At 38.3% G+C, this 16234-nt stretch overlaps 1 protein-coding gene across 1 annotated transcript in view; it reads left to right on the forward strand.

The window, feature by feature from the left end:
- ITSN1 (intersectin 1) overlaps positions 1–16234 on the forward strand; it is a 180515-nt gene that overhangs the window by 98860 nt on the left and 65421 nt on the right. Inside the window, exons 11-16 of the mRNA XM_082654560.1 lie at positions 786–901; positions 4250–4512; positions 6679–6828; positions 6915–7055; positions 14942–15029; positions 15164–15303. Of these exons, the coding sequence (XP_082510686.1) occupies positions 786–901; positions 4250–4512; positions 6679–6828; positions 6915–7055; positions 14942–15029; positions 15164–15303 (898 nt within the window). The remainder of the gene's footprint in view (positions 1–785; positions 902–4249; positions 4513–6678; positions 6829–6914; positions 7056–14941; positions 15030–15163; positions 15304–16234) is intronic.

The following is a 16234-nucleotide window of genomic DNA, read 5'->3' on the forward strand; positions in this document are numbered from 1 at the left end:
TCTGTCCTAATTCCTCACAGGAAGGACTGGGGGAAAAGTCCCCATAAAAGTATGAAACATGAAGCCATCACTGTCAGCACATACATGGTGCAGGGGGGAGCTGAGAAAACTGTGAATGTGTAGGAAGAAACCGGTAGCTGGACAGTTTGCCCACAAAATCTCACAGCTTCAAGAATCGCTACAAGAAACACAACACTGGAAGCTGATAAAAAAGCATAAAAAGAAGATAGGTAGATCGGTTTAAAAGAGCAAGATTAATGGTGTAAAGTGAAACTAACCAGTAAACTAAGTGATTTGTTTTAAGAACTATAAAGTATAGACATTTCATGTGTTTGTTAAGAGATAACGTGGAGAGACTTTGTAAAGGGAAAAAAAAAAGATGCTCTCAATTAGCTGAGCTGCTAATCTTCCCTTGGAAATTTAATGTTTCATAGGAGGGTTATGATCGGAACAGCAAACACTTACTATGTCCAAGGTACTGGTCTAACCACTTGACAATTGTTCATTGATTTAATCCTTTGGAATTGTCCTACTTTTGGTGATGGTTCTAAACATTTGAATGAATATGGCACTCAGAGTCTGATGACGTTCAGATACTCATTTTTAAGAAACTCTTGTAAATAGAGAAGACCAAATCTTTATCTTTTCCTCACTAAAAATGAAATTTGCTCCATGATATGTGGCATAATCTTAAAAAAAATTTTTTTTCATAGTTTACCCAATTCTACCTAGACAGCTTTACATGAATCCTTTTTTTTTTTTTTTCTTTTTTTCCACAACTGCAGAAGAGTTCGATCTGGCAGTGGTATATCTGTCATAAGCTCAACTTCGGTAGATCAGAGGTTACCAGAGGAACCAGTTTTAGAAGATGAACAGCAACAACTAGAAAAGAAATTACCTGGTAAGACAGTCCTTATATTTGAATTATAGCATATTAGAGATTTTCTATCTCTAAGGCAAAGATGGAGGCAAAAATAAATTTAGCTTTTGACATTCTTGCTATGTTTCTTTTTTTAAATTTTATTTATTTTATTTTTTTGCTGTGTTGGATCTTTGTTGCTGTGCACAGGCTTTTCTCTGGTTGTGGCGAGCAGGGGCTACTCTTCGTTGTGGTGCGCGGGCTTCTCATTGCGGTGGCTTCTCTTATTGCAGAGCATAGGCTCTAGGCGTGTGGGCTTCAGTAGTTGTGGCACGCGGGCTCAGTAGTTGTGGCTCACAGGCTCTCTAGAGCTCAGGCTCCGTAGTTGTGGTACATGGGCTTAGTTGCTCCGCAGCATGTGGGATCTTCCCGGACCAGGGCTCGAACCCGTGTCCCCTGCATTGGCAGGCAGATTCTTAACGACTGAGCCACCAGGGAAGCCCTTGCTATGTTTCTTTAACTGACCTTAGTCAGAAAGGAGACACTTTTCATATGCTTTTGGATTTGAATATATGTATAGAAATAAGAACATTATGTACTCTGCTAATGCACCCTTGTTCTAGCTTTTAAATTGAAATCTGATTATTTACCACTTAACAAAAATTTTATAAATGTTATCTATAAAATGCTCAAAACTGATAAGCCTTTAAGGTGGTTGCAGAAATAGAATGTAAAATTGCCTACTGTTGTTTTCTCATGTTGTTATAGAATCGGAAGCTCCTTGATAACAAGAAGTTATTTTAAATTTAATATGAACCTAATTTAAATTATCCTCATTTACAAAGATAAATTCATCATACTATTAAAATATTCTATGGTAGCTATGAATTATTAATGATGAGATGACAATTGATACTGACACCCTAATGAAATTTATTATGGAACCTCTTTATGTTTAATACTCTGTCAGTGTCATTTTGTTGCATTTAAAGTGCTCAGGGGATAATTGACCTGCTCAGGACACTAGGTCTCCTAGTCTCCTCTTTAACTAAATTACTTTTTGTTCAGTGATAAACTGCTTACTGAAAATGTTCTTTGTTCAAGTGTGTTGAGTACAGTGAAGAATCTAAATGTTAATAATACATGGTCCATGCCCTCTGGAAGGTTATAATACAACTGAGGATTTAAGACATCCATATAAACAATCATCAAAGCAGTGCATAAGTATGATAAATTCCTGAAGACAGAATTATAGATGCACAGCAGAGCTTACTTACAGCTGGTTGGCATAGACTGGGAAATACACAAGCAATTAAATCTCTATGGAAGAGGTCACAGTTGAGTTGAGATTTGAAGAGTAATTGGGTCATTACAAGTGGAAGGGAGGAACATTTCAGGTTGATAATAATGGGAGTAAAGTCTTAAAGCAAATAAGGACAGGAATCCTTAGAATTTGGAATTTTCTTTTTCTGTTGGTAGAAGACATTCATTTAAAGTTTTGAACAGGATGTGACAGTATTAGAGTTTTGGGTTAGTGCATTCTTTCTTTTAACAACCATTTATTATGTGCCTCTGTGTACCAGAAATAGGGCCAGATTTTGGAATTAAAAAGATGTATAGGGACTTTCAGTTTTTTTCTTTTTTTTAAATCAAGGTAAAATTTACTTAAGATAAAATTGATCATTTTGAAGTGTACAGTTCAGTGGCTGTCTAAGTCAGCTTGGGCTTCCATAATAAAATGTCATAGTCTGGGTGTCTCAAACAGCAGAAATTTATTTCTCACAGTTCTGGAGGATAGGAAGTCCAAGATCAGGGTGCCATCCACTTCCATTCCTGGTGAGGGCACTCTTCCTGACTTGCAGATGGCTGCATTCTCACTAGGTCCTCACATGGCCTTTCCTCGGTGTGTGCACATGGAAAAAGAAAGGTAGCTCTCTCTTCCTTTTCTTATAAGGCCACTAATTCATAATGAGGGCCCCATCGTCATGACCTTATCTTAACTGGAATTACAAAGTTCCCATCTCCAAATACCAGCCCATTTGGGGGTTAGGGTTTCAACCTATAAATTGGTGGGGTGGAAACCATTCAGTCCAAAACAGTGGCCATACCTAGTTACTCTCCATTCTCCCTTTTCCCCAGCCCCTAGAAATCACCAGTCTGCTTTCTGTCTCTTTGGATTTACCTCTTCTGGATATTTCATATAAATGGTATTATGCAGTGGGTGACCTTTTACATCCAGCTTCTTTCACTTAGCATAGTGTTTTTGAGATTCATCCACATTGTAGCATGTATCATTACTTCATTCCTTTCTCTGACGGAGGGGACTTTCGATTTTAAGGTGGCAGAGTAAAATGATTGCTGCCTGTTCTGAAATCACAAAAGGAGCCAGAAGAACAAGAAAATAAAACTTGCTTGCCATCTCTGATCTCTAATCTAACTACAGTATGTAAGGAAGGTCTGTTTTCAGTGAAGGCCAGACAGGAATGTGGGAAGAAGCCAAGAAAGGATGCTCACAGCTACACATCTCAAGACAGTGTGTGAAGTGACGGCCCTTGAAATAGATTGGGAACAATGGGAATGACATGCTGCACAGGCTGGCAGTGAGAGCTTCCCTTGTCTGGGGCTGGCTCCAAGGAGAAGCGTGTGAGGCAAACACAAAACTGAATAGACGCTGCTGAAAACATAGTAAGGGATGTGGTGGATGGAATTTTTTTTTAAAGTAAAATAAAATGGATCTAAACAGTGTTAGCAAGGATCAGAGAAAAACAATTATTGACCTGGGGATAGTTCTAAAATTCATAATTGGTGTTCTCAAAGAAGGAAACTGAGTAATGGGTTAGAAAAAATAACTTACGGAGTATCATTTCCATGATGATTAGGGCACAACCTGCTCTTCAGTGTGAAACCCAGGAGGAGACTTACCTTCTTACCTCTGCATTCAGAAACTGTCTTGTTTGTTAAAATTGAAGACACAACAGCACGGTTTTAAGCAAAGAAAAAAGAGGTAGAAAGGGAAAGATTCATGGTACAGAAGTGACAAGGGGTCAGTTGCTGAATCCAGGTCATAGAAAAGGGAAAGGGTAGAGTGACAGGGAAGGTATGGAGGTTGGGTGATGATGCAGAACTGCTGTCAAAAGATTATTCCAGAAACCGCGTTTGGCATTTTGAACACTGTGATGTGGTTCATCTGGAGGGGAGAGTATATAAGCAAGAAGCTGGGTGAAGGGCACGTTCATAGTGCTTATCAGTGAGGGCACAGGTGAGAAAGAAGCTTTGGGAGTTCAGGTTTGCAGGCACACTACACATTTCCAATATGCCATTGAGTTTTCCCTTTGAAAATACTATGTTGAAAATCATGGCTTTTCCTAATCGTTACGTCTTGTTTTAAAGTAACCTTTGAAGATAAGAAGCGTGAGAACTTTGAACGTGGCAATCTGGAGCTGGAGAAACGGAGACAAGCGCTCTTGGAGCAGCAGCGCAAAGAACAAGAGCGCCTGGCCCAGCTGGAGAGGGCGGAGCAGGAGAGGAAGGAGCGGGAACGCCAGGAACAGGAGCGCAAGAGGCAACTGGAGCTGGAGAAGCAGCTGGAAAAGCAGCGGGAGCTAGAACGTCAGAGAGAGGAGGAGCGCAGGAAAGAAATCGAGAGGCGAGAGGTGAGCAGCTGGGGAGCAGCCCCGTCATGAACACGCGTGCTCTTCCAGAGCTGTTTAAGTAATATATTAACACAGTCTTTTTTTCTTTTTACAATTCAGTAGTTTTAGTTATTCACAAAATTGTGCAACCGTCACCACTAATTCATCACCCCAAAAAGAAATTCCTTACCCATTAAGCGGTTACTCCCCATTCCCCCTCCTCCTGCCCTTAACAACCTCGAATTTCCTTTCTCTCTCCATAGGTTAGCCTATTCTGGACATTTTGTATAAGTGGATTCACATAATATGTGGCCTTTTGTGTCTGGCTTTCGATTAGCATGTTTTCATGCTAAGTTGTAGCGTGAATCATTACTTTATTCCTTTTTGTGTTTGAATAGTATTCCATTATATGGATAGACCACATTTTAAATTTATCCATTCATCAGTTGGTGGACATTTGAGTTGTTTCTACTTTTTGGCTATTTTGAATACTCTTGCTATGAACATTCATGTACAAGTTTTTGATAATACAGTCTTGTAACAAACCACTGATAGCAGTTAAGTATTTTTTTCTAGCCTTTTTTCTGCATTCACATACAAATATAGAAACAAAAAGGTTTATATGGTGGGGAGGTTGAAGGTTTAGTTGAAATTGTTTTATGAAACCACTGTAATGGTATCACGCTAATTTTATTGTTCTGCATCTTTTTCTTTTTCCACTTTAGAATATATGTCTAGTAATCTTCACTGTATTTTATGGATGGCTTCCTAAATTTGGTGCCATACCTGGATAGGGGCCAAGCCTATCTCCTGTCTGTCTTTCCAATTTTAGTATATTGTTTTTTTTTAATTAATTAATTAATTTATGGCTGCATTGGGTCTTCATTGCTGCGTGCGGGCTACTCTTCGTTGCGGTGCATGGGCTTCTCATTGTGGTGGCTGCTCTTGTTGTGGAGCACGGGCTCTAGGCACACAGGCTTCAGTAGTTGTGGCACACAGGCTCAGTAGTTGTGGCTCGCGGGCTCTAGAGTGCAGACTCAGTAGTTGTGGTGCATGGGCTTAGTTGCTCCATGGCATGTGGAGTCCTCCTGGACCAGGGCTCGAACCTGTGTCCCCTGCATTGGCAGGTGGATTCTTAACCACTGCGCCACCAGGGAAGTCCTAGTATATTGTTACAGAAGCAATGACATGATTCTCTTGTGTGGATAAAATGTATTTTAAAGATGGGGGATTTGTCTTTATAAAAAAATAATACTTTGGTTTCATCTCCTGATGATTGCTTTAGAAAACTTGTAGCTATAAGCTCCCTTTCATTCGGGCAGACACACACAGATACTAACAGGATTTTCATTTCCAGGATGACAACCAAAAGGTAGACAGCCTTTCCTTCTTCAGTGTTTTAAAAAAAAAAAAAAGTATTTTAGAGTGTTTATTCAAGATTATTTAATTGACATTTACCATGTGCCAGGCATTGATAGTCCCTGGAGATATGGTGATAAACAGGAACTCCACCTGTCCTCCAGGCCCTTGCAGTGTAGTTGGAGCACAGGTATGTAAGAAGCAATTACAATACGATAAAGAGTGCCAGGTGCTCCCACAGTTACTCTGCCTAGCAGCCATCAGAGTCAGCGTTGAAGAGAGCTGACATTGCCAGAGAAATTACAGAACCTTCAGTGCTAAAAAGGAAATGAATGATTAGGGAGATGGGGGTTACAGACTTTTAAAGCTTGAGACAAATAATAATCTCTCATGTGACAGAAGAAATAATAATTACTTGTTTGATGGAAGAAAGCTTTTTTTGTTTTGTTTTTTGTTCTGGGGTTTTTGGCTTGATTTTACTAGATTAATTTTCCTTGTTTTTTATGAGTCCGTAAATAAGGAAGAGCAGCTTATTTTAGCACACCAAGCATCCTTAGCAGCGTAAAGAATTGAATGTCAGTGGTGAAACAATCCAGTCTGTTCTCAGCTCATGTAAATATAATAGCCTTTCTCAATATTCTCTGTTTTCCCATAGAAGGAATATTATATTTGTATAAAATTTTTCTGCTATATTAAAATAAAAATTTCTTGTAATGTTTAATAATATTTCACCCCTAAAAGAAAAGACTTACTAGATGTAATGCTTACTAAGAGACCTTGAAGAGTGTAAGAACTGAAGAATTAATAAATCGTCTGTGTATGTCATAGGCTGCAAAACGGGAGCTTGAAAGGCAACGACAGCTTGAATGGGAACGGAATCGAAGACAAGAACTATTAAATCAAAGAAACAAAGAACAAGAGGACATAGTTGTGCTGAAAGCAAAGAAAAAGACTTTGGAATTTGAATTAGAAGCTCTAGTGAGTAGTTTGATTATGCTTTGGGAATCTACTTACATTGAACCATTAAAATGCTAATAATTCTTATTATTTTTCATTTGTTAAAGAATGATAAGAAGCATCAACTGGAAGGAAAACTTCAAGATATCAGATGTCGATTGACAACCCAAAGGCAAGAAATTGAGAGCACAAACAAATCTAGAGAGTTGAGAATTGCTGAAATCACCCACCTACAGCAACAATTACAGGTGAGAAAATATGTCCCTTAAAAGCTTTTTGGCTTACATGCCTTTCTCTGATTCATCTCATTCATTTATTCACTCAACAAACATCAAGCATCTAATAGGCACTGGGAAGCCAAGATGAAGTAGATAAGGTCGTTGCCTGAAAATAGGTTGTCTAGTAACTCAGCACACTTGCCGAGACTGCTACATGCCAGCTCAATGCAAGCTCTGGTAAGCACTGAGGATCCAGCAGTGGACAGCAGAGACAGGAACCCCGCCCTCACAGAGCTTACCTTCTGTTTGCAGGGGAGACAAGCACTAATAAAATAACAAGTATGTACTCTATTAGAAGATGAAAAGTTGCTCTGGAGAGCAAGTAGGGAAGAGAGTCCCCAGTAGTAAGGAGAGCTGTGATTTTGAGTAATGTGGTCAGGACAGGCCTCTCTCTGAACATGCTTTTTGAGCAAAGACTTGAAAGAGATGAGTGTCTGAGCCATGTGAATATCTGGCAGAGCAAGTTATAGGTAGGGAAACAATAGTGCAGAAGACCTGAGGCTGTAGCTGGTCTCTGGGATGCCAGTTACAGCAAGGAGACCACTATGGTTGGAGCAAGTGGGGGCTGGATCACACAGGGCCTATAGTCCATTCATGGGACTTTGGCTTTACCGTGATGAGCACAATAAAGAAGTGCAGTTAAGTATATTAGGGGGAGTTCCAGAAATGTATGTATACACAACAGTTGGAGACAGTGGAGTACTCTAAGCAGTTCTGCTTTCATTTTATTACCTATACAACCTTGACCACCAAGTTGTTACAGTATCACCTGGTTTGGTTTCAAGTGTTGAGCTAGGGGGCATCAAATTCATGTAGATATTGTTCTGCATATCATCATGAAATATGATCAGTTTTGAGCATTGTGACTTTTTTTTTGTAAGTCGTTTTAAAACCTCTGTGTTCTCAGAGACGTTTTCTTTCTTTCTTTTTATTTATTTATTTAGGCTGCGTTGGGTCTTTGTTGCTGCACGCGGGCTTGCTCTAGTTACGGCGAGCGGGAGCTACTCTTCATTGCGGTGCTCAGGCTTCTCATTGGGTGGCTTCTCTTGTTGCGGAGCACAGGCTTTAGGCATGCGGGCTCAGTAGCTGTGGCTCATGGGCTGTAGAGCGCAGGCTCAGTAGTTGTGGCGCACGGGCTTAGTTGCTCCACAGCATGTGGGATCATCCCGGACCAGGGCTCGAACCTGTGTCCCCTGCATTGGCAGGTGGATTCTTAACCACTGCCCCACCGGGGAAGTCCCTTGAACATTGTGACTTTTATTTCAGCTTCTTCCTCTCTGCATGCTTTTTTTGAGATTTATCCATATTGTTGACTGAATCAGTTGTTTGTTCCTTTTCATCACTGAGTAGTATTTCCTTGTTTATCCCCTCACCTGTTGAGGGACATGTAGGTTTTTTTCCAGCTTGGGACTGTTTTTTTTTTTAATTTATTTTTGGCTGCGTTGGGTCTTCATCGCTGTGCGCAGGCCTTCTCTAGCTGCAGCGAGCAGGGGCTACTCTTTGTTGCAGTGTGCGGGCTTCTCATTGCAGTGGCTTCTCGTTGCGGAGCACGGGCTCTAGGCGCGCGGGCTCAGTAGTTGTGGCTCGCGAGCTCTAGAGCGCAGGCTCAGTAGTTGTGGTGCAAGGGCTCAGTTGCTCTGCAGCATGTGGGATCTTCCCAGACCAGGGATCAAACCTGTGTCCCCTGCACCAGCAGGCAGATTCCTAACCACTGTGCCACCAGGGAAGTCCCTGGTTTGGGACTTTTATGAATAAAGCTGCAATGAGTATTTACTTATACATCTTTATGTGGAAATGTGTTTTATTTCTCTTGGTTAAATTTTAGGAGTGGAATTACTATGTCGTGTAAGTATGTGCTTAACCCTATCAGGAACTATCAAATTGTTTGCAAAGTGGTTGTACCATTTTACATTCTCACCAGGAGTGTATGAGTCCTTCAGTTGTTCCTCATTCTTGTCAACACTTGGTATTGCCATTATTTTTAATTTTAACATCTCTGGTGGGTGTGTAACAATATCTCATTTGGCTTTAATTTGCATTTTCCTGAAGGCTAATGATGTTGGTCATTGTTTCATATGTGTATTAGTGTGCATCTTCTTCTGTGTGTCTTTTGTGAAAAAATCTTTAGCTCATTTTTTAGTAGGTTGTTTAGCATATTATCAAAGTTCCTTATATATTCTCATAAGAAATCCTTTTTTAAAAAAATATTTATTTATTTGGTTGTGCCGGGTCTTAGTTGTGTCAGGCAGGCTCCTTAGTTGCAGCTCACAGGCTCCTTAATTGTGGCTCGCTGGCTCCTTAATTGTGGCTCGCTGGCTCCTTAGTTGCGGCACATGTGCTCCTTAGTTGTGGCAGGAGGGCTCCTTAGTTGCAGCTTGCCGGCTCCTTAGTTGTGGCATGCAAACTCTTAGTTGCGGCATGCATGTGGGATCTAGTTCCCTGACCAGGGATTGAACCTGGGCCCTCTGCATTAGGGACGTGGAATCTTAACCACTGTGCCACCAGGGAAGTCCCAGAAGTCCTTTGTCAGATAGATGTTTTGCAAACATTTTCGCCCAGTCTGTGGCTTACCTTTTCATTTTTGTAATGGTGTTCTTTAAAGGGCAGACGTGTTTAATTTTGGGAAAGTTCAATTTATTCATTTTTTTCTTTTATGGTTTATACTTTCCGTGTTCGATGCAAGAAATCTTTGACTATCCCAAGATTGCAGATATTTTCTCTTATCTTTTCTTCCAGAAGTTTTACCCTTTTATATTACATGTTTAGGTCTGTGATCCATTTCAGGTTGGTTTTTACTTAAGTGTAAGGTAAGGGGTGAGGTTCGTTTTTTTCCATACCAACACCCAGTTGTTCTACCAACATTTATTAAAAACACTGTCCTTTTCCCGCATTGAATTGCCTTGGTAGCTTGTTGATAATCAATTAACCACATTTGTAAAAAATCTTTTCTAGATTCTCTTCTGTTCCTTTGATCTATGTCTATCCTTTCACCAGTATTTCACTCTGTTGATAATTTTAGTTTTATAATAATTTTTGAAATCAGGTAGTGTGAGTTCTTCAGTATTTTTCTTTTTCAAATTATTTTGGCTATTTTAGGTCCTTTACATTTCCACAGAAGCTTTTAAAATCATCATGTCAGTTTTTACAAAAGTTCTTAGAGTTTTTATTGGAATTCCATTGAATTTATAGATCAGTATGGGAAGAATTGACATCTTAACAATACTGAGTCTTAATAGTATATCTCTTAATTTTATTTGGGTTGTTACAAGTTTCTTACAGCAGTGTTTTGTAGTTTTCAGTGTACAAGTCTTGTACATATTTTGTAAAGTTTAGCCCTAATTTCAAGGTTTTTGATGCTATTGTGTATTACATATTTTAATTTCAATTTACGGTTGTTTGATGCCAGTATATAGAACCAGAATTCATTTTCATATATTGACATTATATGTGTGATATTGCCTAACTCATTTATTAGTTCTAATAGCTTTATTGTAGCTTCCTTAGAATTTCTACATGCATAAACATTGTGAATAAGGATAACTTTATTTCTTCTTTTTCTTTTTTTTTTTAATATTTATTTATTCATTTGGTTGCGCCAGGTCTTAGTTGTGGCAAGGTCTTAGTTGTGGCAGGCGGGCTTCTCAATTGTGGCATGCGAACTCTTAGTTGTGGCATGCATGTGGGTTCTAGTTCCCTGACTAGGGGTTGAACCCGGGCCCCCTGCATTGGGAGCATGGAGTCTTCACCACTGTGCCACCATAACTTTTTTTTTTTCCAATCTATACACCTTTTATTTCTTTTTTTGTCTTAACTGCGTTGATTACAACCTCTAGTACTATGTTGAATAGAAGTGGTGAGAGTCTTGTTCTTGATCTTAGGAGCAAAGCATTGCTCTCACCATGAAGTATGATGTTAACTGTAGGGTTTTTTTTGATTGATGCCCTTTTTTTTTTTTGCGGTACACGGGCCTCTCATTGTTGTGGCCTCTCCCATTGTGGAGCACAGGCTCCGAAAGCGCAGGCTCAGCGGCCATGGCTCACGGGCCCAGCCGCTCCGCGGCATGTGGGATCTTCCCGGACCGGGGCACGAACCCGTGTCCCCTGCATCAGCAGGCGGACTCTCAACCACTGCGCCACCAGGGAAGCCCTGATTGATGCCCTTTTTAGGGTGAGGGACTTCCCTTTTTTTCCTTGTTTGCTGACAGTTTTTATCATGAATGGGTGTTGAATTGGGTCATATTCTTTTTTCCTGCATTTACTGAGATGTTTATGTGGTTTTTTTCTCCTTTATTTTGTTAATATGGTGATATTTGAATGTTAAACCAACCTTCCATTCTTGGGGTAAACTGCACTTGGTCATGGTGTATTATTGTTTAACAAACATTTTGCTGGATTCAACTTGCTGTTATTAGGGGTCTCTATTGAAATTCTTGAAGGATATTAGTTTATCGATTTCTCATAATGTCCTTGTCTAGCTTTGGTATCAGGGTAATAAATAAGAAACTAAGCTGTAGGGTATTCTTTTCTCTTTTAGTTTCTAAAAATATATGATGGTAGTCTTTCCTTGATATCTGTGGGGGCACTGGTTCCAAGTTGCCTGGGGATACCAAAATCTGTGGGTGCTCCAAGTCCTTTATGTAAAACCGATAGTACAGTAGTTCTTCCATATTGGCATATTTGAATTGAAATTCGATCCTAGGCTGGTTGAATCCAGATATGGTGGACTGACTGTAGTGGTAGCTACCATTTATCCAAAGCCTGGCATGTGCCAGTGTGCTCAGTGCTAAGACCTTAATGTGGATATTTAATAGAGTCCCACAGTAATCTGGTAAGGGCACTATCATTACTCTCATGTTATACGTGAGAAAGTGAAGATTCGAGAAGGGAACATTCTAGAATCAGTTTCTGGCATTCAGTTTCTAGCTGGGAAACAGGAATCCAAATTCGAATCCAGATCTATGTGACTTCAAGACTTTACATCCAACCTCAACCTTGACACTACACTGCCTTCCTAGCTAACCCCATCAGCTTGTCTCTTAAAATCCTGTATATTTCTATAAAACTTTCTGTCACCCCCTGGAATAGCTATCTGGTTCCAGTATCAGATCAGTTGGTCCAAATGTGCAGATTAAAGGATTCGGGAGGCTGATTGCACTATGCCATTTTAATATAAGGGACTTGAGCAATCTCAGATTTTGCTCTTGAGAGGATCCTGGAACCAATCCCCCATGGATACTGAGGGTTAACTGTGTTTCTTCCTTAAATTTTTGGTGGCATTCACTAGTGAAGCCTTCTGGGTCTGGAGTCTTGTTTGTGGTAGAACTTCTAATTGCAAAATTTATTCAATAGATATTGACACAAGGCTATTCCAGTTTTCTATTTGTTCTCTGGTCTGTTTTGATAATTTTGTATCTTGCAATGAATTTGAACATTTCATCTAAGTTAACAAATTTATTTGTATAAAATTGTTTATAATAATATCTTATTATTCTTTGCAAGTCTGTAGTATCTGTAGTGATTTTACTTCTTTCATTCCTGATATTGGGAATTTGTATCTTTTCTCTCCCACTCCAATTCCTCCTCTCCTTCTTCCTTCTCTCCCTCCCCTTTCTCCTTCTCTTCCTCCTCTCCCTTCCCCTCTTCCTCCTTTACTCCATCAATCTAGCTAGGAGCATATTGGGTTTATTGATTGGTTTTTTTAAAAAAGGTTTTGATTTTATAGATTTTTTTTTTCTCTGTGGTGTGTCTGTTTTCTATTTCATTGACTTAGGCTTCTTATTATTTCCTTCCATCTCTTTATTTTGGGTTTGATTTGCTTTTTTCTAGCCTCGTAAAGAGGAAGCTTAAATTATTGAGTTTGGATCTTTCTTCATTTCTGATAATGTATAACATTTTAAGCTATATAATTCCTTCAAAGCATTGTCATAGCCATATGAATATGTTGTATTTTTAAATCCACTCAATTCAAAACCTTTTTTAAAATTTCCTTTGTCATTTCTTTGATGGATTATTTAGAATTATGCTGTTTAGTTTCCAAATGCTCGGATTTTTTTTCCATTTGTCTTATTGATTTCTGATTTATTTATGATATGATCTGTGAACATACTCTGTATGATTTTAACCCTTTTAAGTTTATTGAGACTTATGTTATGGCCCAGCGTTTGATCTGTCTTGGTGAATATTCCATGTGCACTTGTAAAGAATGTGTACTCTGTTGAAGTTGGGTAGGGTGTCCTGTAAATGTCAGTCGATCAAGTTGTTTCATGATGTCGTTCATGTCTTCTGTGTCCTTACTGATTATCACTGAAGTCCTAATCAATTTGAGATATTAAGATATGACGTATAATGTAAACAGTATCAGAAGTTCACTGCTAGAAATTGTTTGAAAATACTTCAAAATGCATGCACCTTTTAAAAGTGTATTCTTTTCTGTGGTAACTGTTTTTCTGTGTCTTTCATTAACTATTTATGAGAAGTTTCATAAAATATTCCGTTGAAAATTTAGGAGTGAAGGCCATGTGTTTATTATCTCACTGAATGCTCTGTGTCCAAACATATTTTTATTATTTAAGATTGATGCTTAGTATATTGTTATTGATAATAAAATACCAATCAAGTTTCCTGAAAAAGTAGTGAAGTTAAAAATAATACATGGTTTGAAGAAAGGCAGGTACATAGTAGGCCGTGAGAAATCTGTTTCCTTTCTTTACAGTAATTAGCAAATTCTTGCTTTGCAAATGAGTCAGGTAGCCCTTCATATTGGTTTGACCTATTTTTGAAACTCAGGTAGTCCATTTAAAAGTAACGTTTAAATAAATGAAACAATCTGAGTGATCTGAGCCAGGCTTCATCTTGATCCTTCATTGTTTGTCCTGGTTCAGGAAAGAATCTTTGGGATTGGGTAAGAGGCCTTGCCTTAATTTAGCAAGGAGAACAAGAGGAGAAGCTTAGTTGGCTATGCTTTTTTGGGAAAATGATCGACTTTTGTATTGTTTTGTTCAAATTTTGGGGGATGGGGGGTATATGTGTTTGTGTGGATTATTCATATGAGAAGATGCTACCAAATCCTCTCCATTGAACTGTATCTACTGTTCAGACATATAGTACACAAAGATTTATTACACACAAGCCAGTCTATATCTAAAGGTGGTTGTTCCAGAAAGGGACTGGTTCTTAGCCTCTAGTGAAAATTTTTAATTGACATTTTAATTTTTTCAAACCAAAAGTTAATATACAGAGATTTTTTTCTCAAATCAGAGTAAAAATAAAAGTCAAATATTCCTTAATAAAGCCTGGAAAATCTGTCCTTTTTCTAAAATGTGTAGAAACTATATTGAATAATTTCAGCTGAACTTAGGCAAATACAATTGCTTGTCAAGTCACCCATGAAAACTCCAAATAGGCTTGTACAATGTGGTTTAGCTTTTATCTATGTCAGTTAAAAAATAGTTGGTTCAAGATTTTTGTGTAGCTGTTTAAAATTGTGCCTCTATCCTGAGTGTTGGACAAACATATATGGCAGCTAAGATTCTAATTGTTAAAAGTCCTTTTTTGATTTCTGTTTCCAACTTCAGGTGTATGGTAATCCAGTTCAACCCTATTAAGGCTCAAAGTTCAGGACAGAACAGTTCCTGTTTAAACTCCTGAGTCAGTTTGCAAACAGCAGGGTCACTGCATTTGCATTTGATCCCAGTGCAATTGAGAGATCATTGCTTTCCATTTTCTCTGCTGAGTTGTGAAACCACCCTGACAGTTTCACTGTAGAGGATTCAGGTTGAGATTAGGAGAGTCTTTGAGGGATGAGGAAACATGGTGGTTTTCTCCATCATTCATTGCTGTGTTCTCTTTCTCTCCTAGGAGTCTCAGCAAATGCTTGGAAGACTTATTCCAGAAAAACAGATACTCAATGACCAATTAAAACAAGTTCAGCAGAACAGTTTGCACAGTAGGTGTTTTATAAAAGTTGACTTTTTCCCTTTTTCCTGGCAATAATTTTCTTAATTGAAATGAGAACGTTAAAAACCATTTTTCCTCACTGCCAGTTTGTTTTTCTTATCTTGCGATGTTTTTCTAAAACAGGAGATTCACTTCTTACACTCAAAAGAGCCTTAGAAGCAAAAGAACTAGCTCGGCAGCAGCTACGAGACCAACTGGATGAAGTGGAGAAAGAAACTAGATCAAAACTACAGGAGATTGATATTTTCAATAATCAGCTGAAGGTAACTATTCTGTGTGTGCCTACATGTATGTCTTACTTTTTAATTTCTCTAACTGGCCAGATGATTAGCTGATATTTGATCCCAGGCAGAAAAATTTATTAGGCTGGTTTGTCAGCCTTCATGAAAGCCTTCACATTTATGGATAAACATTAAACAATCTAAGTTGAATTATTCTCCTTTAAAATATAAAAATGAATTTGGCATCTCTAAATTAGGGCTGAGTGAATGGCCCCAACATGACATCTGTCTTTTACCTGAATTACATTTTTACACATCTTCATCCTTTTGTATGTAGAGAACTACATCAAGTTGAATTTCCAAAAGCTAGGCTCCAAAAGCTTCATCTTTCTTATGTTCTTTGAAGACTACTGAAAAGGAACTGTTGTCTCTTTTAAAACTAAGAATTTTTCTTCCACTTCTTACCTTCAAGATTGTACTTGAATATAAGTCTTTATTTTGTCACCTCACATTTTAAAATATTATTGTTTAATGGAGTAATTGCTTTTGTCTTTGTGGCAGAAGTGGTGTATGGTTTTGTCATATTTACACAGTAAAACTCAGGAAAATGCCAAAGCTCTTAGGGAATGTAAAAGTAGTTAGATCACAGCCTTTTTCTGATTTGGTGCTTTTGATTTAACTTTAGAACTTTATCATCTTAAGAATGATTATTGTCTTGTAATAAAATATCTTGAAGTGCAAACAGCTCATTTCCTATCAATAACAATCATATACTGTAGATTTAAGTAGCTATTGGCATTTTTAATCAGTTATGTTCTTATAAAAAGTTGGATTTTACACTTGTTTTTCTCAAATATTTTCTTTTTCCAACCTAAAATCCTTTATACTTGATTCTGACCAATTTAGCTTTTGACACTAGGAAAAAGTTAAAATCCTATTCTTCATTAGTAGAAATAGAAAAACAAATTAGAAA

The sequence above is a fragment of the Grampus griseus genome (genome assembly GCF_964374135.1).
Source record: "Grampus griseus genome assembly, chromosome: 5".
Lineage (NCBI taxonomy): Eukaryota > Metazoa > Chordata > Mammalia > Artiodactyla > Delphinidae > Grampus > Grampus griseus.